Source organism: Poeciliopsis prolifica, unplaced genomic scaffold (genome assembly GCF_027474105.1).
Source record: "Poeciliopsis prolifica strain line A6 unplaced genomic scaffold, Auburn_PproV2 SCAFFOLD060, whole genome shotgun sequence".
Lineage (NCBI taxonomy): Eukaryota > Metazoa > Chordata > Actinopteri > Cyprinodontiformes > Poeciliidae > Poeciliopsis > Poeciliopsis prolifica.
In genome coordinates this window covers 39877-62807 of record NW_026562435.1, presented here as the reverse complement: position 1 = coordinate 62807, position 22931 = coordinate 39877, and the positions used below count along the sequence as shown (strand labels likewise).

At 38.4% G+C, this 22931-nt stretch overlaps 1 protein-coding gene across 2 annotated transcripts in view; it reads left to right on the top strand.

The window, feature by feature from the left end:
• LOC129379667 (cadherin-2-like) overlaps positions 1–22931 on the top strand; it is a 64797-nt gene that overhangs the window by 32770 nt on the left and 9096 nt on the right. The window contains exons 6-16 of one of the 2 annotated variants that reach the window (XM_055060458.1): positions 2336–2480; positions 4309–4481; positions 4975–5112; positions 5457–5642; positions 6763–7016; positions 9625–9767; positions 13708–13941; positions 16002–16235; positions 18625–18764; positions 20846–21007; positions 21631–21821. In XM_055060458.1, the coding sequence (XP_054916433.1) occupies positions 2336–2480; positions 4309–4481; positions 4975–5112; positions 5457–5642; positions 6763–7016; positions 9625–9767; positions 13708–13941; positions 16002–16235; positions 18625–18764; positions 20846–21007; positions 21631–21702 (1881 nt within the window). In that variant the 3' untranslated portion in view covers positions 21703–21821. Of the gene's footprint in view, positions 1–2335; positions 2481–4308; positions 4482–4974; positions 5113–5456; positions 5643–6762; positions 7017–9624; positions 9768–13707; positions 13942–16001; positions 16236–18624; positions 18765–20845; positions 21008–21630; positions 21822–22931 lie in introns of those variants that run through there. The other variant, XM_055060457.1, reaches the window with a different exon arrangement.

Genomic DNA, 22931 nt, shown 5'->3' with positions numbered 1-22931 from the left:
TATTTAATATCCAACAGTTTGCGGAGCAGAGCCTAACCTTCTTATCTTTTGGAATGTGCACACTGGGGATTGGAAATCTGGAGTCACAGCAGGGTATTTTGCATTTAAACCATGTGATGAATATTCATGTGACTGGATGTAGTTGTCAGTGCTCAGAGCTGAGATTGGCCTACATGTTTATTCATGAGGAAGGTTTTGCCTCTTTGAGCGCCCTGTGCTGATGCTACATTCCTTGTTAGGGAATGACTGATCAAGGCCAATCAATTAATAGTTTCAGCATCTTTGAAAATATTATGCTAAACAGCTATATATATCATGGGGGCCAGTATTTTTCTCACAGTTGTCTTGAATGTTGTTTTAGTGATTCTCTTAGGTTGTATATTCAGAGTCATATCTCAGAGGTAGAGATTAGACAAATCCTGCCCAAAAACAGAGTTGTATAAAGCATCAAAATCTACAAAGTAATTGGTTCAGTAGAAAAAACATTTTGAAATGACAGAGCCAGAGCAGTGCAAAACCACATATGTAGGGTCACCTGAAGAGAGAGTGGAGAACGGACACCCTCCTCATAGTCAGATACATTCCTAAGGTGTAGTGTTGCCAAAATGTTACATGCCGATTTCCAAAGATGAAATGCTGAAGATGAATCAGTACAGTATTTAGTTGAAATGTGTGCACATTTACTCAAATATCTGACATGGGGTATGTATGTGAACATTTTTTTTTACTGTATTTCTCTCCAGCAAGAGAGGTTTGGGGTTTACACAAAAATAATGGACATGAATAGTCTTTGTTAAATACTCGAGCTAGTTCATCAAGATTGGGGATAATTCTTTTGAAACACTGAGGTAAGATTGTTTGCTGAGAACATTTTAATGGCCATATCTTTTTTATCATATAGAATACATACTTTAAATAACTCAAAACTTCCTGGGGAGACTTGTTCCTGGTTTTGCCATGGCATTCATGTTAGGAATTTGAATGAAAGATACAGATGGAATATCTACTTGTGAGATTGAATTCAAAATACTATTTCAGGTGAGAAGGACATTTGGACATGCCCACATTTATTCCCAGTTAAAATGCAAAAATCATACACAGGTAAATCACATCAAACACATATGATTAGGACATTGTTACAGTACATTTTGCAAGAGATTTGTGCTATTGAAATTTTGTGCAGGTTGGTGTTTTAACCATTCTGATCTCAAATTAAGCCATTCCTCTACAAAAAATAAACATATATGTCTAGGACATTCATATAGACTGCCAACATGTCCAGGTCTGGCCGCTGCAGCAGGTTCTACCTGAACGTACATGTTAAAACCTAGAGCTACTGGGTACTGTTGATACAACAGTCCATGCCTCTGTAGTGACAAAAGCATTGCTCAAGTTCAAGTGAGGGTGTGCAAAGAGAAAATTGTAGTTTTCAAAAACAAACATGATGTTTGCCAAGGAGAACATGGACAAAAACAATGTTTTATGAACAGATGATAATTATTTTGTGCATCAGGACAGAAGGCATGCTTGGCATAAATCAATTACAGCATTCCAGGAAAAGAACCTGTGAAAGCTGTGTGCCAGCCTGTGCAACTGTGAAGCTATGAGCTTCTCATTTCATTGCTCTCCAATCTCTTCTGAAAGTCAGGAGCGGGGCGAGCTTTCCTGAGGCAGTTGTCACTTTCTTTTTAAAAGGTAATATATAAAATAACACTCACAAAACATTCAATATGTTTTGGGATGTCTGTCCTGATGTTTTAATATAACAGTACATGCCACATAAAGATGAAGAAAAATTAGGAATAGCATCTGAACAGGGTGTGAGAACTTTTGTCACTGTGCTCACCACAGCATTCACAATGACACTTGCACTAACTTTGTGACATAAGACAATTGAACAATATTTAATCCAAATACATTTAAATCTTATTAAGGAATTTTGTGCATGTAAACATAGCATACAGTTTAGTTCATTGTTCAGGTAAACACCCAGGTACCAATTAGAATCCACTCACGCAGTGTCCTCTCCCTGGATGTCCACCAGTGTCAGTGAGATGGGTCTGACTCTGCCTTGTGAAATCTTCCACCAGCTCCTTAGTTTAGCCTGCATTGACGAAGAGACAGTTTTGGTGGCACCAGTCCGTATATATTAAAGGGGAACAGTGGTAGTGGTAGCCTGTCACACATATAGCCTTGTGGAGCTGCATTAATATGTACTATAGGTATATCATCTTTCAAGAAGGATTGTCTTTCAAAACAAAAGAATGCAGCGATTGGGGGAATTCCCAGTATTTTGCATGATCCTCCTTGTGAATTTTTTATTTTTTTTATTTAGTTACGTGCCCATGCTGTGGATCTGAATGGCAACCAAGTGGAGAACCCCATTGACATCGTCATCAACGTCATCGACCAGAACGATAACAGACCAGAGTTTACACACACCATCTTCAATGGTTCTGTTTCTGAGGGATCTAAACCAGGTACAGTCAAACAATCAATCAATCAATTAATCAGTCAATCATATTTACACTGTAATTACAGTGAGGTTAGTCAACTCTCCTGCCTCAGGATGCAAACATCCTTAGGCACGGATGTTTGCATCAACCCAACAATAAATAGAAATATGGCATGGTCCTAAATGGCTTGGTGCTCAATGCTTTAAAATATTAAAAGAAATACAAAAAACCCAGACTCAAATACAGTAATCAAGCCTTTCATGGCTAAATTACACCAATCTTAATAATGAATTGAGGTTTTTTTTGTTTTGTTCTCCTTTTATATCATGGCAATTACATCAGATGATTTCTCATGGTACTTTACAGATGGATTTATTTGAAGCCCTACTCTGTGCAACTTCATTTCAAACATTCCATTTTAATAATATAGTCAATTGGTAAAAATATTTTAAGTAAACTCAGTTGATTTAATCAGGTTATTTAACTTTGCAGAGATCATTCATCTTGAACAACTGTGAACAAGAATTCAGGGCTTGAAGGTTTCTGTTTGCTTCTGTATCTGACAAGAAGTAACATTCACATCATGAAAAAATAGACATACCCTCTAAGCAGCGTGTGGAAAGCTGACAATCAGTTGCATCTGGTAAACTGATGACCAGTGTTTGAGCAACTTTGGCCTGGAGCATGCAGTTGTTTTAAAATAGTGCAGGAAAAACCAAAGAAATTACCTGAAGTAAGCTGTTGGTGCTGTTCATAAAACTATGAAAGGTTTTAAAACCATTTCAAAACTCTTTTAAGTTCCTCTCCTTTGAGAAATATTGTTTTACAGGTGGAAAGCACACAACTACCAATAATGTGTAGTGTGGATAGCCCAGCTTTAGTTTATATCAGCTTTACTTCATGATAAGAAGTTTTTTTAAAGAAAATATAAACAAACCAATGTTCTCTTTAGACTCCACAGGCGTCCATTAGTATGTCAAATGTAAAATTTATTATAGCAATATTTGTAAAATACTAAACGGGTCTAGTTTTTAACGGTTTCCAGAATAAAAACCTCCATTTATGTGCTACTTATTGCACATAAGTTAATATGAATTAATACACAGTACAAAACACTTTTTTCAGGATATTGAAATTGGATTTAAAACTCATCTAAAGGGGGTTGCATTCAAAAATTACCCGATTCAGTTTTTTTTCTGCAAAAAACTTAATTGGTTTGTTGCATCATGAATGTTATTGATATGTTCTGTACAGAAGTGTCTGTCACTGTTGATTTATTTATTTTTTTTTACCTATGACACACTGTAAAATATATGATCCGCATTTAGTTGTCTAATATTTTTTACTCTTTATGTCCAATAAATTTAGTGCATTTTAGATTTTTTACCTAAACGTATAACTCTGTGAAAGGTAAACTTAAAGTAGAAAGTTATGTTACTTTGTCAAACCTCCAAGAGTTGAATAAACTGGAATTTTTAGGTTTTTAGGTTTATCTTGTTCATGCAATTTAATTTACTCTAATGTAAAATAAGTCATTATTTTAACTCAATATTAGAGAAGTATGTGCTCTTTAACCAGGTGGGGGCAGTTTTTTTTCTTGCATATTGTAAAATATTTATTTGGTTTAAATTGCAGCAATAAGTTGAAACTCACAATTCAAAATTAATTACCTTAAAAACAATGTTTACACAACTTGTCTCTTGTTAACTTCCTGACCTTCAATTTCTGAGTTAAAACCAATATAATTTTCTTGCCGACCTAAATTGGCTTGTCAAGGCAGCAGCTGGACTTTCATTTCAATTTAAGCCACCTTCAAATGTTTTACAGTGTACCTACTTCTATGTTCCTGCAGGATCATTTGTAATGACAGTGACAGCAGTGGATAAGGATGACCCAAAAATGGCCAATGGAATGTTGCGGTACAAGATACTTTCACAGAATCCCCAAAGCCCGTCATACAATATGTTTACCATAAACAACAGGACTGGTGACATCATCACTGTAGCTGCAGGCCTGGATCGAGAGGTATGTTGGGCTTGTGTTTGAGTCCTGGTCCTGGCTCCTTTTTAATTTCTTAATTGTTTTTCATATGTAGTTGTTACCAATAAAACCCAGCCTATTTCCACTTTGTCACCAAAAACAGGTTATTATGCAACAATATTGATTTGGCTCTGAATAACTATTAATAAAGGCGAAGAGCAGTTATTATTAAAGTTTGTGATTTTTCATAAAAATTAATAAGTTGGAACACCACCTGATTATCAAGAATTATTAGCCAAACCTGCCTGGTGACATATGGTACTATTGAGCAATAATTGACTGAGTGAATTTGCGCTCTGGGGTTCTCAAACACCAATTCCTGTACACTTATACAAAATAAACATAAACAACTTCTCTGTAAAATCCACCAAAATATGGGTGGCAATATATCTGCATCAACATCATTAGAAATTCTATAAAAATGCAAACAAATACCTCTTCACATTTTTGACTGTCTTTGTTTTCTGTTTGGTTCCAGAAAGTCCCTCAGTACACCCTGATCATCCAGGCCACTGACATGGAGGGAAACCCCACTTACGGCCTTTCCAACACTGCCACCACGGTCATCAGGATCATTGACATCAACGACAACCCTCCTGAATTCACCACAGACGCAGTATGCATAAACACACGCACACACACACACACACACACACACACAGACACACACACACACACACCCACACACACACGCACACACACACACAGAAGTAATTATTTGGTAACAGAATGGAAAATAACACTTAAGCTCCCTGAGCTTTTATTCGCAGTGTGAATAGTCAATTCCAATATTTTCATCTCTCTAAGAAACTATGAAGAGCTTCAACTGAAAGATTGTTTGAAGAAGATGCCTTTTCCACTGCAATTTCTAGTAATAGTTGCTTTCAATATTTTTACTACAAAGCAGGATTTCATTGTTGTCATTCCAATGAAATGCATTGTGTTTGTCTTTGTTTCCAGTTCTTCGGTGAAGTTCATGAGAACAGGGTGAATGTAATTGTTGCTAACCTGACCGTGACAGATAAAGACCAGCCACATACGCCGGCCTGGAGCACAGTGTACAGGATCATTGCTGGAGACCCCACAGGACACTTCTCAATCCCCACTGACCCCACGACTAATGAGGGCTTGATCACTGTGGTCAAGGTAGAGTATAATGCTAAAACAACTCTCATATAGAAATTGTAAAACATGTAAATGTTTTTAATGACTTACTGTGTAAACTAATTTATTCACATATGGTTTCAAATGCATTGCTTATTTATTTGAAATACTGCAACTGCAAAATTGTGTTCTTTCAATATTATCAGAATACAAACAAATATTTTTGCGCATTTGTAGTAGAGATGCAGCTAGTGTTGCTTTCTAAAAGTTCTGGTGGTCTTACAATGTTTTTTTGTTTTGGTTTTTTTCAGAATAGAAGTCAAAATAAAAACTAGCCTCTAGAAATCAGCATTCACATCACAAATATTTTGGGAAGTGACAGAAAATGGATTATCTGCTTTGAAAAAGTAACTTTAATTGGAATAGTCCTTGAAAAAGTAATTCAGTTAGATTACTGACTACTTGATTTGAAAAGTAACTAAGTTAGATTACAAGTTATTTTTTTAGTTACTTTCAGCGGCTGCTAACAACAACACCACCTGTGAAAATTATATTGAGCTTTGCCAATACTTAATTGCAAGTTATTTTATAATCAGACTTAGCAATTGAAACTCTAAATAATTCTTGTTTTTCTTGCAACAAAATGGGCATCTTTCTCCTCCCTCCATGATCAGCTGTTCCTGTTGCATGGAAAAGGTGGTCACTCCCTAAGATGGTCAGGAAATAAAATGACATTAGTAAAGAAAACAGTAATCCACTCTAACGCACAGTGATTTGGATAACTTTAATCTGATTATTGTAGGCTAACTCATCACTCAAAAAAGTGGTCCAACGTCAGCAACACGTTACAAAATAATGAGTTCAGACCTCACTGCCTGCTGTTGTCACACCCACCAGGAGTATAAGATCAGACTCTGGGAAGCTCACTGAAGAAGGAAAAACTAAATTCCAGCATTTTTCTTCTGATACTTAATAGTGAAGTTGTTTTGATAAGGTTTTTAGTCAGAAGGCATTTGAGTTATTTTTTTTCAAAGACCATAAAACCCAAAAGGCGTAATGTATTGTACATAAATGTCCAAAATGCTTGAAAATTTTAGTAATACAAGTTTGGAAAAGTATGAATTGTTGCGGCAGAAAATTTTTGTCTTTGTTCTTGTGCCAGCCAGTAGATTTTGAGTTGACCCGTTCATACATGTTAACCGTGGAGGCAGAAAATGAAATCCCATTGGCCCGTGGCATCCACATCCCTCGTCAGTCCACAGCAACTGTGTCTGTGAGAATCCTGGACATCAACGAGAGTCCAGAGTTCAGTCCCAACCCCAAGACTATTAAACTGGAAGAAGGTCTGCCAGCTGGATCTTTGCTCACAACTTTCACTGCCCAGGATCCTGACCGCTTCATGAGGCAGACTATTAGGTAAGAAATCGCAAAGTAGCAAATATGTGGTGCACTATGAAAGACCAAAGAAAATGTACTAGTTGAATGAGTGTCAGGTTTGGTGTTTTTCTGTGTTTTATTCTGTTTCTGTGTCCTGAGTCTCCTCGTTGTCCTGTCTTCCCCTTGATTGTTCCCAGGTGTGTCTTGTTCCCTTGATTACCCTCAGTGTATTTAGTCCCTCCTGTGTCCTTTGTTCCTCGTCGGGTCCTTGTCGTACTTTTGCCTCTGTCTGCCGTTGTGTGTTTAGCCGCCTGTATGACCAGTTGCTACCGGCGTTGAGCCCTGGCTTCCGCTCAGCCGTGCTGCCTGGCCGCGGACTCTGTGTTTTTGTGGACTTGTTTTCATTAAATATTTCATTATTCACCATATCTGGGTCTCCAGCACCTGCCTCACCACCTCACTACTCCCCACTTCATGACAGAAGGACCCGACCAAGAAAGGAATTATGGTGAGGCGTAAGAGATACAGAGCCCAGATGGACCATGAGGACTGGATCCAGCAGCAGTTGGAGCTGGCACAGAAGAATCTCTACAAGGATGTGGAGATCCTGCCTTCTCCGCTGCTGCTGGAGGAAATGGGACTACCGTCGGACTATGACATGGCGAATTCACAAATTCACGCCCCGACAGCCACCATCAACGCTCCTCCGTTTCTAATTTCAGCCGGTTTCCAAATAAATTCAGAGGAATATTTCAATCAGCTCTTCAAGTTGTTTAAAAGAGACTCTTCCATGCTGGAGCTAGTTTTTGAACTTTATGATGAGTTCGTCCAGCAAAAACATTGGGCTCCAGTTCCAGCCCCAGCTCCATCCTCAGCTCCTCGTGCCGCTCCGCCGGACCCCGCTCCGGCTGCCGTTCCTGCTCCGCCGGACACCGCTCCGGCTGCCGTTCCTGCTCCGCCGGACACCGCTCCGGCTGCCGTTCCTGCTCGGCCGGACTCCGCTCCGGCTTCGGCTCCTGCTCCGCCGGACCCCGCTCCGGCTTCGGCTCCTGCTCCGCCGGACCCCGCCTCCGGCTTCGGCTCCTGCTCCGCCGGACCCCGCTCCGGCTTCGGCTCCTGCTCCGCCGGATTCCGCTCCGGCTTCGGCTCCTGCTCCGCCGGATTAAATTAAATCACTCTCTAAAAGTATAAAAAAAAACAAGGATAAAAAATAGTGTTTGTTTGTGAGGGATTGTCACTATTTATTGTTTTTGTCTATTTGAGATTTGTTTATTTGTTATGTTTATTTTATCATTCTAGTGTCTACTGCTTATGTGTGCCCTGGTTCACTCAGACTTTTAAATTTGTATTTTATTCTTTGCAACAGCAACTTTTTGAGCCACAATGCTGGGTTACTTCAAAACGTTTGGTTTAAATTGAGCCTTAGCAGTGTATACTTTTTAAAGCAACACATCAAATAGAGCTGTGTCTGGTGCAAAATCAAACAAAAACAACCAATCATTTTACTCTTCAGAATGAAAATGGAAGTGTTTAGATATAAAAACCCAACTGGAAGGCACCATAGCGTAGATGGTGTCAAGAATAAAAAAGAAAGTGATGTGGAAACAATAAAGCAACATCTCACAGTCAACGAGGTCATCCAAATGACCATCTGCAGGAATGGCTTTTGGATGAGCTTCTTCCATGTAACTGTTGGAAGAAGCTTGTGGAAGGAAACCGCAAAACTTTGACCAAAGTCATGCAGTTCTAATAAAATATTGTGCAAATCTATGTACATTTATGAATTTGAAGAAAGTTCAGTAACTAGACAACAAACGCTATGCCTTCAACCCTCTGTTGTATTTCTAAATAACTGAAATTATCCAAGTTCAATAGGCCAGAGAGAAAATAACACCAGAGAATAAAATAACATGTTCAAAACTTTTCAGCTATAATAAGACAAAACTTATGTTATTCATAATAATATTATGAAATAAATGTGAACATGAGCCTGCGCAGTTATTGGCTCATTAACATGCAAATCCTTTCTTGATGGATCCCACTGTTATTTTCTCAATGTGGGGCATTGAATGAATGGTGAATGGTGGACCCACTGTGTTCACAAAAACATACAAGTGTACCTACATTAAACCTCTCAGGCTCAAATTACTTGCAAAGACTTGCTAAGTTGTTGCAAATCTGCAACACCTGCCTGGAGAGGGTTAATGCTCAGGCCCTCAAAATGACAGTATGCTGGGCAGCTGGAGCATCCTGTTTACATATTTTTGTTTATTGTTTTGATGAGCTCTGTCAGGTTGTTGCTGCATCTCTGGTATTTCTTTATAAAACTGTCAAATTTCAGACAACACCCGGACAGAAGAATAGAGAGATGATCTAAATTATAGAAAAATCAAATTAAGGAAGCCCATTGTGATTTTTTATTTTTCGCATAAGAGCATGGATGAAAGTTTATGGCTTCATTAAAAACAAATCTATGTAGATTTAATTATATTGTGTTCAGATTAGTATTATATCCAATGAACATGCTTTATTAAGTTGTGATCGTCTCTTCCGGTCTCCAGGTCCTGCGTAGGATATATTCATTTGGACAGAAACAAAAACTGCTTCATATTGGCTTCTCAGGTTGCGTCTCTCTCTCTGACCTCAGATACTCCAAGATCTATGACCCAGCCAGCTGGCTGGATATTGACCCAGTATACGGAAGGATTTCCACCATCGCCATCCTTGATCGAGAGTCTACCTTTGTCAAGAACAACCTCTACAATGTTACTTTCACAGCTTCTGATAATGGTGAGACATGTGGATTGTCCCAATGACAGCAGAAGTTTATCTGTCTCAACTTGTGCAGCAGGGTCCCAGTAGTGTCTCAGTGGTGTCCCAGCAATGTCCAAATACTGGCTGAGTAGTGTCCCAGTACTGTCCCAGCAATGTTCCAATGGTGTCCCAGTGGTGTTCAAGAAGTGTCTCAATAGTAATGTCCCAGTATTGTCCCCACTGTATCCCAGTAGTGCCCCAGATCCATGTTTTCTGATGAAGTCAGTGCCATTTGCAAATGTATGCCAGAACCCAAGGAAGAGTTTGTTTTCAAAGATCAGACGTCAGCTTGAAAACCACAACCAGGTAGAGTTTGTTAAACTCTTCCTTGGGTGAAAAAATGAAAAATCGGCAGAATTTGCCCTTTGGCCCAATATGGCTGCCTCCCTGTACATTTCAGAAGGTATCTCGAAGAGATTTTTTTTCTTGATTTTTTGGGGGGGAGCTACCTGTATACCAAATTTCAGATATGTACGACTTATGGATTGTCCTATCTCATGTTAGGGAACGCTGTAGAGCAGTTTGGCCAACCCCCTTTGCAATTTCACTAGAATCCCAAAATTTTTGTTTTTTAATATATTTTTTTTAATATTTATAGGCCACCAAAAAGATGTGTACTTTGTTGAAAAAAATACTAAGAAATCTTGCAATTACAATAGGCATTCACAGAACTTCCCTGCTCTGATCTGATAACAGAAATAACATTTATTTGTGTTGCTGCAATTAGATTATTGCAGTCCCCTAGTTTGGAAAAGTTAACCCTTTCACGCATCTCAACATTGGCCTCCTATAAATTTTAGAATTTTTAAAAAAGTTTTTACTCTAACAAATGATACTACTGCTCACTGGCTTTAGAGTTTGTTTGAAGTCTCACACCCATAACTTAACATCAATCCAAGTGGAACAATCCACTTGGGAGGGAGTCTTTGACAAGCAAGTCCTTGGACTTGCTTGTCCAATGAGGGTTTCAGTTGACTTACATTATTATTTGTGCCACCCAGGGAATTCTTTTATTGGCTATTGTGGTGCTTCATTTTAGAGCTACCTGGTTGTGGTTTTCAAGCTGACATCTGATCTTTAAAAAGCCTATCCTGCCAATTCTGATTAATTATACTAAGAACTGTCCTGAATTAGGCTGCAGTCGATCTTCTTGGTGCATTTAACAGATCTGAAGTGGAGGAATGCAAAGAAGAAAAAGCTGACATTTCCTGATTTCAGTCAACAATACTATCATTAAAATCATTTCACAGATTTGAAATTTATGTGTAAATGACATAAATTTACAAAATAATTAGCTACTCTGTATTTTAAGAGAAACAAGTTTATCTCCAATGTTTTGTTTAATTTTTTCTTCAGTGAGAGGGATTCATTAATGTAGAAAAGCATGACCTGTTGGCAAGTTTGGATGAGTATGAAAAAATGAAAATTGACCATAGCATTCTTGTTTTCATGCTTACTTTTTTATTCTCCTATCTAAAGTATCTGAATTTCTAAAGAACAAAGATACTATTACAGTGATTTAACTTTCACTTAAAACCAGAAGTTTTCATATACTAAATAAAAGACTGACTTTTTTAGGTCAGATCAAACATATTTGTAATTACCAACATTATTTCTATTTGCTAAATTCAACAATAATATGAGAAAGAATATGTCAGAGATTTTTTTAGGAAGCTGTTGTGCCAAAAAATAAAATCATAAAAAGTCAAATTGGTGTTTGCAGATGCACACATATTCATGTTCTGAGACATTTCTTGAGGTCTGATGAAAGTAATATGGAACTATGTGGAATGAAATGTTGAAATGACATCCAAAGACATTTGTTAGGAAATCAAAGCCTGGGTGCAAACAGGTCTTCCAAGTGGACAATGACCCAAAGCATACAGCCAAAGAGCCAAAAAACAATCTGTATCTATCTGTTTTCATCCTTGTTGACATCTAAAATTGAAATCTTAAGAGAAGAGACAGAATGCACAGATCAAAATAAAATAGTTTCTGTTAAACATCCCTTGCATATTCACCATGTTAGACTGGACCTTAATGTAGTTTTAAGACTTGAGGTATAAAATTAAATATTAGTAGTACTCATGTTTATGCATTAATTTCTCAACTGAAGGTTAAAAAACTGTCAAACTATCTCTTTCGAAAAACTAAAATTGGACATGACTGAACTTTTATGGGAGATTACTGCTGAAATCACCAAAGTGGATAATGTTATCAGTGTTCTTCACATCATTCTGACATGAAAGTCTGTATGGAGTGTTGTGTTGTAGTGGCAATATGTCTTCAGTAGACAACAGATTGATTATCCAATGCTGATTCTTGGGTTGTTGCAGGATTACAACAGATCTCAGAAATCGTCCTCAGATCTGAAGGGAGTTCTTCCCTCTTGTTCTTCCCTCAACTGTGCTTTTAGGAAGTGGAGAGAGTCATCTCTGTTCCAGTGGAACATTGATGAAGAATGCCATTTAGCTCAGTTGATTCACTTGACCTAACACACACAGAGACTGCTGTACTCCGTGTCTTACTATATCTTCTGCCATTGTCATACACAGGGGAGAGATCATTGACCCCAAACCACATTGAGGCACATCAACTGATTCACATTCTTGCATACAAAGAAAAATTCAAATATATGCAGTTTTTAGACTTAGACTTATTGTCATTGCTCAAAGAAACATAAGTAAAATTGGCAATGAAATATTGTTTGGCCACCGGAGCACACACAGAAACACAAGTGTGACTTTAATTACATAATTAACAAATAGCACTGTGTTGTTAGATATATATAATTTAATATTTTCAAGTAGTCTTAGACAGTTTCAGTGATGGGACTATTGAGCAGTCTGATGGTCAGTGGGAGACAGCTATTTCTGAGTCTGGCTGTTCTGCAGTGGATGCTGTGGAATCTCCTGCCAGATGCCGACCAGATGAACAGACCATGGAGAGGATGGATGGAGTGAGAGAGGATCTGGTTTGCCCTGGCTAAGCAGCATCTGTGTGCAATGGTATAGAAAGGGAAGAGTGGAGACCAAATTATCCTCTCCACTGTCTTCACCACTCTTTGCAGGGACTTCCAGTCTGAGTTGTTGCTCCCAGACCAAATGGAGATGCTGCTGGTCAGCAGACTCTCAATGGCTTCTCTGTAGAAGGTGGAGAGGATGGGAGGCGGGAGGGAAGCCCTTCTCATTCGTCTCAGAAAGTGCAGGCGCTGCTTCTTTTTTTCACCAGTGAAGTGATGTGAGGTGTCCAGCTGAGGTTGTTTGTAATGTGAACCCCAGGAACTTAGTGCTGTTAACCATCTCCACTGCTTTGTCGTTAATGAGGAGTGGTGTGTGGTTTGGTCAAGATCTTCTGAAGTCGACATTGATCTCTTTTCTCTTGTTGACGTTCAAGAGTAGGTTGTTTATTTTGCATCAATTCACAAGATGTTGTACTTCTTTTCTCTAGTTCACTTCATTGTTGTCTTGAATTATGCATTATACTATATAATAAATAATGCATTCTCTGCATACCTACATATAAAAGTGTGTAGATTCACACTTTCTAACTTTAAGCTCCAGTACTTGATGTTTATTAGTTGTACTTTTTTTGTTCAATAAGAGACTTTTCCAATTTATTACATTTAGTAGCATGAAAACTGGATCAATGTACCACATATTTATAGACAGAAGTTTGCAGTTATTTAGTCTGTTATGGTGTTTTGAAGAGAATTGTTAAAAGGGGAGTGGTATTTATCATCCGTAACAAAATCATGCATAGGAAAGTATCCCAAGCAGTGGTTTTCTTTTGAATATTTAACTCAAATTCAAGTACGTCCTCTTTCCTACATGAAAATCCAATCTACCAAAGTTCTGAGAAGTGTGCTTGCTATGTTTGGTACATATTAAAGCTCATAATTTTTTTTTATTGTCAGGCATTCCTCCTGCCACTGGTACAGGAACCCTTCAGATTCACCTGCTTGACATAAATGATAATGCGCCCAATGTGTTCCCTCCTGAAGTGGAAATGTGTGAGAAACCAGATGCAAACTCCTTAAATATCACAGCCAATGACCCCGACTTGACTCCCAATGCTGGACCCTTTGTGTTTGAGCTGGCAAGTCGTCCATCAGATGTACGTCGCAACTGGACCCTCAGTCGCCTGAATGGTGAGTGCAAGATAAACTGTCTCAAGTTTCCAGGGTTTTGACATACATTAATATACCAGGCTGCTTTGATAGCTCTGCTCAATGGGAAAATCCATTCTTTGGTAAAAGATCAATGGATGGAAGCACTAATTTTGAATAAATTGATTACATAAATATTTAACATAATTTATCGCATTTTTTACATATAAAGGTATCAGAAGTGATACATCTGTAACTCTGACACACAAGAAACCTTTGCAAACAACAGCAGTTGACAACAAAGCTGCTTCTCTTGATTAAATGTTGGACAAGTCTCTATGAAATTAGCCTACTAGTGATGCTATCCAATTGTAAAATAGCATCTCAATGCTAAACATGTGGCATCAGCACAGACGTCCCCAACGTTAATGTCACTGTCTACAGTCCACATTTCTATAGAAGTTCTAGGAATGATCAGGAGTTTCTGAAAAAAGATGAATGGATAGAACAGAACTTTACACCATATGATGGTGGAAGAACCTGAAGAACAAATTAAAAACAATAAAAACAGGGTTTCCCCCAATGTATTATAGCCATGCTTTGCTTGCCCCACTGCAAGGCTTGGCCAGATTGCAAGCATCTCTGTTGCTCTGAGGATTCACTGGCAGAACATATTTATTCCTAAAAGATATGTTTAGAGAACACAGGTGTATTGTTCATGCATTTAAAGCCGGACCAATCGTCTCTGCTCGTTGCCTCGCGCACTGCAGCAGCTGGATTAAGTTAACCTCTTCGCAGAACGCACGCGCCTCCTTTCACTCAAACTAGACACAGGCTGACCTGTATGGATATTTACATTAACCCCCTGTGAGGAATTGTGTTTCTTTCCAGAGTTTTTGATCAAGGTAGGAGTTTAAACCCCACTTAGCTCCGGGTGCACAGCTCTACGTGATCCGCAGGAATAACTTATACAGTATGATTTATATTTGTGGACGAAGAATTTTGTGTGGCTTTTCCATTTCAACATGCTGCACAGCGTATGTTGAGATGCGCTGGACTGGTAAAATTGATGTATATGTTCCAGGTTGACCGGTACATTAGTGATTAAAGAACCAGCACTAATCTCATCATGCAGGTTCAGCCTGGTGATGAGCTTTCGTGCTCGCCTCTCAGTCACGCATCACGCTGGTTTTATATTATTTTATTATTATTTTCATATTATTTTTCCAGTTACATGATGCATCAAACCATATCAAATGCTTTGTCCACTTAGTCAGACAGAGTTAATGTGCGCAGCTGCGCGGAGATGTGAGAAAGTCGACCCATAAACTCGAGCAACAGTTTCTGTGGCCCTTATTGAAAACTCAACAGACACAAAATGGAAGAGCTACTAAAGTCACACTAGCGGCATTTAATTAAATCTCCCGTTTGTTGAGCATCTCTGCGCAGTGCAGCAGATTGAACTCATCATGCAAGGCCGGTCCAAGAGTGCAAGAGGTCTGGAGCAGAATTTGACTTAAGGGCCCCATTTGCTGCTAAAAACATCAGCACCTCTAACAGCTTTGTAGATTTATTGATATCTGTGATATCAATAAATCTACGTAGTTTAAATGTCCAACCTAAAAAGCAGTAATTATAATCGCAGTTTACTAATTTGTATTTGTAAACAGAGCTCAAACTCAAAGATTAAACTCATAGCATCAGACTGTTGGTATGGTAACAAATCAAACTGAAAATTGTTCTTTGAACTTTGACAAAGTCGACAAGCTGCATTTACTTCCTAACTGTCATCTGCATTACATGACGTCACTACTATGTCATCTGTAACCCAGAAATTCAAAGCAACTCAGAAATATTAGAGAAGAAATGTTGCAGATAAGGAACTGGTTTTACTTTCCTGAAGCGGTTAGAAGCAGAACTTTCATATGGACACGAGGTCTCAGACAGAGTAGCCACAGTGCTCCAACGTCTGTAAAGCAAATAATCCCCAGTTTGTTAAATAGCTATCATCACCACACTCATGCAATGGTGGGCATCTCAGTGGAAAAGTCCTTCTGTTTCTTTTATCTTTCCTCCTCATATCATATAATCTCATATTATAGGCGAGTCCGCCCAGCTTCACCTGCGGATCAGTTCTCTTGCCAGTGGCATCTATGAGCTCCCCGTTGTGATCACAGATTCTGGCAATCTGCCTATGTCTAACACATCCTTCCTGAGGGTCAAGGTCTGTCCCTGTGATCGCCATGGAGACTGTGTGGACATGGAGAAAATGATTGCCGCTGGATTGGGCACTGGTGCTATTATCTCGATCCTCATCTGTATCATCATACTATTAGGTGAGTGTCTCTTTTAAAGACATTGCATATATGACCCCTGACTGGTCAAGATTATTAAATCACTTTTATAACAGTTATTTTACTTTCACTGATATGATGCAAAACTGATTTACTGAACTAATGTCACTTCATTTTTAGAAAGATGTTCTATTCAGATTGAGCATTTATATGTTAACTTAGTTGATTTTGTTGTTGTTGTTTTTCTCATAAAATAATTTAATGGTCTGAGTATCCTATAAAAGTAGGATTCCATCATTTTTGACAGGCTCTGAAAGCACATTGCACTGGAACCAGATCTAATCAATGAAAAGTAGACACTGTAAACCAGCAGTGACCAAACTTTACACCACATGTCTCAAAACCTTCAAGATGAAGGTAATTGTGGGCCATAAAATGTAGATATTTTTTCTACTATATTTTTATTTTCTTTGCAAAACATTTCCCTTTCACCTTGACTACCATAATTGTCAATAATTGTAATTTGGATAAACAAAACACAATATTCTAATAAATAAAATAAAGTTTGATTTCTGTAGAAAATATAGCTGCAGATCATTCTACATCTGAAACATGAATCTGCACAGTCCTAAATGCTGATTGTCATCTGCTACCTTTGTCTGGATTTTTCCGTGTATGTATTCTAGTCACACAGGCCACTTGTTCTTCCAAAAAACTTCTTAATCTTACTTTAGTCTACCAAATGGGGCCACCAAAGTTTGTCCTTGAGTAAAAATAACTGGGTGTGTGAAATACTATGAACTATGACTATTGAAAAAAGGTTGATGAAAGGTCATAAAAAAAGTGTTTCACCTTCTACTTTCAGAAGACTTGTAATTGTATTTGTCTTTTTCGAAAGGCAGTGAAAAAAAATCTTTGTAAGTGTGTTTTCTTTTATAAAAGTTTTAAAACTCCAATCTTAAACTGGAAACAGAGTTTGTTCATTCTTTTCTCTACACCCTGATGTAAATGATTCCAGACCAAGTTATTTAAACTGGTTTTATTAAACATTACATCTTTGTCATTTTCAATCAGCAGAAGCTTGGCTGGATGAAACCATGACACCATACTAATGGAGTCAATGCCGCCTACTTATATTTTGTTCATGGGTGTGTCATGGGATACTACGTTATTTCATGAGAGTTTCATATTTTAAAATTTGCCATCCTAAAGAAGAAATAACTATATTGAAACTGTCAACAACACAATGCATGCATGTTCATGCAGGAAAAAGCAATTCTTCAAGTCAATCCAATCTGCTGGGTTTCCTTGAACAGGAAACATTTGGTAACAGATTGGAGGAGAACACTAAACTTGACTGCATTGTTTGATAACTGGGATCATATGGAATTTACATATGATTAGAACAGATTGATTACCTGGGTTGTCAATTGGCACTAAATAAATTGAATTGAATTAAATTGTAAAACAAAATAACTGGATTCCAAGTCGACTTGAAAATTAAACAACCATATTATACATTTTTATTGTTCATTCTGTACATTCTGTAAACCCATCCATCCATTTTCTAGTTTGAAGAAAAAAAGAATGCAAGTGTATTAAAGTGGGATCAGGAGGTGCTGGTGCTTATCTGCAGCAAACGTTCCAGGCGAGAGGCTTGGTACATGCTGGACAGGTTGTCAGTCTGTCGCAGAGCAACACAGAGACAGACAGGACCAACAACCATGCACACACACACACACACAGCTCGGGAAAATTTAGAGAGGCAGTCATGTTTTTGGACTGTGGGAAGAAGCCAAAGTATCCGGAGAGAACCCACGCATGCACAGGGAGAACATGCAAACTTCGTGTAGAAAGTCGGCAGGTTGGGAATGGAACCCAGGACTTTCTTGCTGCAAGGCAACAGTGCACCACTGTGCAGTCCCCTTTCTGTAAACCATTCCTACAAAATAATCAAGTTTGAAAATGTATATTTAAGCCAATAATTTGGATTTGAATTGTTATTCACAACTAATTCGGATCTTCCTGATTTCCAATTGTTGTTCTGGCCAGAAATAAATTGAAACAAGTTAGAGCTCAGGAACAGTTGCTGCAGTCTGTTAGTTTTTTATTTTGCCAAATGTTAAATGCTTAGATAAAAATACATGTAAATACTAGGGCAAACACACACAGCTTTTTTGTTTCATAAAGCACTGAATCCAAAGTAATTTTAGCAGAACGTTAAGACTTCAAGCTGATTTATTATGGATTAGATTCTTAAAATGAAAATAGTCTCCTGTTATCTGTTGTTCTCTTTCTCTCTACTGGGTTTCTGAGGAAGTTTAATTCTTTTAGATTGCACAGCAGGACCCTGCCCCACAGCCAAAGATGTTCACTGAAGATTGATTTGTTTCTCACATTTAATAGTTTCCTCATCCGTCTTGCCTTGTAGTGCTGGTACTCCTCTTTGTGATGTGGATGAAGAGGAGGGATAAAGAGCGTCAGGCCAAGCAACTTCTGATCGACCCAGAGGACGATGTCCGAGACAACATCCTCAAATATGATGAGGAGGGTGGTGGAGAAGAGGATCAGGTAAACACAAGCATGACTCTCACATACAAACACATTGTCTACAAAAATAGATTACTTTTTTTTCCTCCAAAGAGTTTTTGCAGCGGTAGTGGCTTGTATTTTTGACAGTAGGCAGACAGGAAAGAGTTGGGGGGAAGACATGCAACAAGGGTTGCCGGGACTGGGAGTCGAACCCGCGACGTCCACAATGAAAGCCTCCAAACATGGGGCGTGCTAACCCCCTGCACCACCACAGCACGCCCCATAGATTACTTTTCTTAGTAATCCTGGTTAAAATACCACTTCCCTAACATCAAATATTCACTTTCAAACAAAGACACACAACAGAAAGCTCTATAGCTGACACTCAAACACCATAACTTTCCACAATTTGCAGTCTTTTGTCCAAAGCAAAGATTAAGAGTAGTACAAAAGGGGATCTTGAAACAGGATTAATTGCTCTCTGTTGGACAATTTTGTCTGTCTTTCCAAACAACTTCTCACATAAGCCGCTTTACATTTCTGCTGGGTAAACACTAACCCTCGCACACACAACAAATTGGTATGCACAGACATCATATGTCATCCACAAACATCTCCTTCAGGAAAGGAAAGGGCACCCCAAAGTAAAATGTGCCAACCCTCAATAATAGTAACAGATTTAGCCATAAATCTCTTCTACCTTGAAACATGTTTTATCCAAGCAAATGCAATATTTGGAATACACTAATACAACTACAAAATAACTTGTCTGTAACTGGTGGTGTGGCTCATTTACGTTAACTATGTCAAGTTGCAAGTGGACCTGCCAGAAATTAAGCGATCATGTGTGAGATTTAAAGGCACGCAGCACACATTTTAACTTTTTCACAGACGTATGTGACATCAGTCTCACTGCAAACGTGACTACTCAACATTTATAGTTGCATATAACCTGAAAAAGAAAGCAACCCATTTAATTTTCATTCACTTTAATACACTTGCATTCTTTTTTTCTTCAAAACTAGACACCCATGCTGCCCCTTCACAAGATGCTACCCTGGGCAGTTGGGCATGTCACCCATATCAGGAACTCTTTCCAGCTTCTTCTTGTCACATATCCTGGGAAAACCATTTTTCTTGTGTGGTGACCAGTAACTACCATACAGTGGGAGAGACCTAAGATGACTTGTCTAGAATTCTACATTTGAGTTCTTGTAACATGTCCAGGCTAAAAGAACTCTGTTCTGGTTTTCCTTCTTTGAGTCAAAGGCTACATTTTTCTGCTTCGAAAGATTATGTATTGCTGTTCAAACCTGAGTGAAAGACATAAAACCATATAAGGCCAGATAGGTGCCTAGCCTCAGTTCGAATAATATTTTCGTTGGTCTTCTTCTGCTTTGTAACAAAAACTTTCAGAACCTCAAATCTGTTACGACCTAAGTTGATGTACATTCATGCCTTTAGCCACATTTTAACAATTTGAAATATTTAGAAACCCATCTTATTTGGCACTAATGTGCAGACAAGAGCCAGCCAGTGACGGTTGGCGAGCCCAACTGGCTTAAAAGGAACATACAAAGAGACGTACTACTGCTCACTGCAAGGAGGAGTCTTTCCACACACAACCATTTAGAAGACAATAGTTCTAACCTTTGTTCAATTTTGAGGGAATTTTCAGAGTTGACAAAGCATAATATATTTGTCAACTAAAAATATTGACATTAAGGGATTTTTATAATCGACAACATTGACAAACTGCAACAGCAATTGTTATTTGTGGGTAAGGTTAAATGATAGGACGCAGATAGCCTGTCAGATAATGGGCTGATGAACGTAATGCAGGAAAGAACTGAGACAGCATACGGGTTATAATTTAATACCGTACTGCAACAAAATGATTGTGACTATGAAGCTCTCATAGTAAGCAGATTATGTACTTAAAGTGAGACGTTGGTGTTGCTGTTTAGTTTTTAAGATTAAAGATCATTAAAGTAAATGGTAGGACCCCATGCTTTTTCCAGAAAACATGTTTTGAGGGCTAATTTGCAGTCACTTAATACACAGGAAAGTATGTTGTGTAATCCTAATCTGTAGATATTCGACTCTTATTGGGCATTTAGGACTATGACCTGAGCCAACTGCAACAGCCTGATGCCCTGGAGCCAGAGTGTGTCAAAGTGGGGATCAGACGTCTGGATGAGAGGCCCCTCCACCATGACCACCAGTACCCCGTCCGCTCTGCTGCCCCTCAACCAGGAGACATAGGAGATTTCATCCATGAGGTATGCCATTTGGTTCAATTTGTAATGATTTACATGTTGAGGTAAACTGAAGTAGTGTTTCCATCAATGTTTTTACATGCATTTTATCTGAAATACCTTCCTCAGTTTTGTAAAAATAATTTTCTGGTTAATGGCTTTTCTGAAAATTACCCAAAAAAAAACAACCCACAAACGTATTCATTCTCTCCTCTTCCAAGGAGAAACTTTTGGCATTTAAGTTCTGGCATAGTGATCACAGTCTAAACCTCCAGCAGGAGATGTGTGGTCAGTACTAATTTGTAGCTTATCTTATTTATTATAGCCAGGTGTAGCATCAACAACTGATTAAGCCTGCACTCCAAACAAAGAGATTGAATTGCATCATTTTAAAGGGGCAGCATTTTGTATTTTCCAGGACATCGTGCCATTTTATAGTACAATCAAGTTACCCTCGGTTGTCATAAGAGCATTATACATACCAAATACAACTTAAAAATAATTTAACACCTTGAAACTCTGCCTTCTGGAAGTCATCACAACATGGCTATTCATGGCTATTTTATCAGTGTTGCACTGAGAAGTAGCTCCTATTTTGAGATGAGATGCTGAGTTCCATCATGTGTTTGCTAATTGCTGCTGGCTAGGTTGAAGGAGCTGAGTGGGGAGTTGCAGTGGAGGGATGTTCTGAGGCAGAAGCTTGGAAACTGCAGTTCTGAGGAGGAGCTGTTCATTGAAGGCAGCGCTAGGTGCACGCAGGCATTTTGCACAGCTGACTGGTTACCATGGGAGACTAAAGACTTAATTTCCCATGGTGATAGATGCATGAAAGAATCAAGACAACACTCCAGGTATGGCTTTGATGAGGAAATGATATAGCATGATGTAAAGCTTAAAAGTTGATTTTACATAATACTGCCCCTTTAAAAGTTAGCTCAAAATTCACTACAGTTGGATAAAAACATAACATGAGAGCTGTAGAATGTTGGGGTGCTGTGGTGACACAGGGGTACAACACACCATGTCATAAGTTCAAGCCCTGACATGGTGACCATCTTACCCCTCTCTCATAACCACTTTTATGTCAAATAAAAGCCACTGGGGCCAAAAAGAAACTTTAAAAAAAAATTGTAACCCAATTTTCAAAACCAAAGAGGCCACACAGAAACCAGTTTCACTTGCCAACATTTAGATTTTAAACAAGAAATTTACCAAGACCTTTGGGATCAATAAAGTATTTTTAAATAGTATTAAACAATAACATCATCATTGTTCATATAGTGAACTCCAATCCAGAATCAGCATTCTGGGGGATGTAAGGAGAGGGAAAACTTTAGCTCCTTAAACTGTCTTTGGTTACCTAACAACAACCTGTTGAGTAACTTGTGCAGGAGCAGTTTCAGGTTTCATTATGGTGCCTCATAATAAATACAAAATAGTGTGGAGAGAAAAGAGAAACGAGAACTGGAGAGCAAACTGTGAATAAAACAAAAACATTACAGCACCATTTTAACAGTATTTCAGATATTTAAAACAAAAATAAATTAACCCATAATTATCAATATTGACTGATATGAAAGCCTTAAGTAGTAACATGTTTTTCAGCAATCTCGCCCCGCCCTAGCTTTATGTCACATTGACAGTCTACATTCTTATTTGTCCTCTCACATGTTGCGATATCGGACCAAGACAATAAAACATGGCGAATATCCTTGATTTTGGATCAGAGCATTCCCAACTACCCTTTGAGTGAACCAGGTCATTCACACTACATGCAACAGAAATATCCTGATAATAGGGGTTCCTCAAGATTGACATAAAGTGAAAACCGGGACAAAAGTTGACAAAAATCTTACTGTAAGAACCCGGTATCACATTTGCCCTAGCATCTGAAATCACAGGACAGATATCTGGCTGTAATGCATAGCTTTCAGTGCCAACTCCCCAT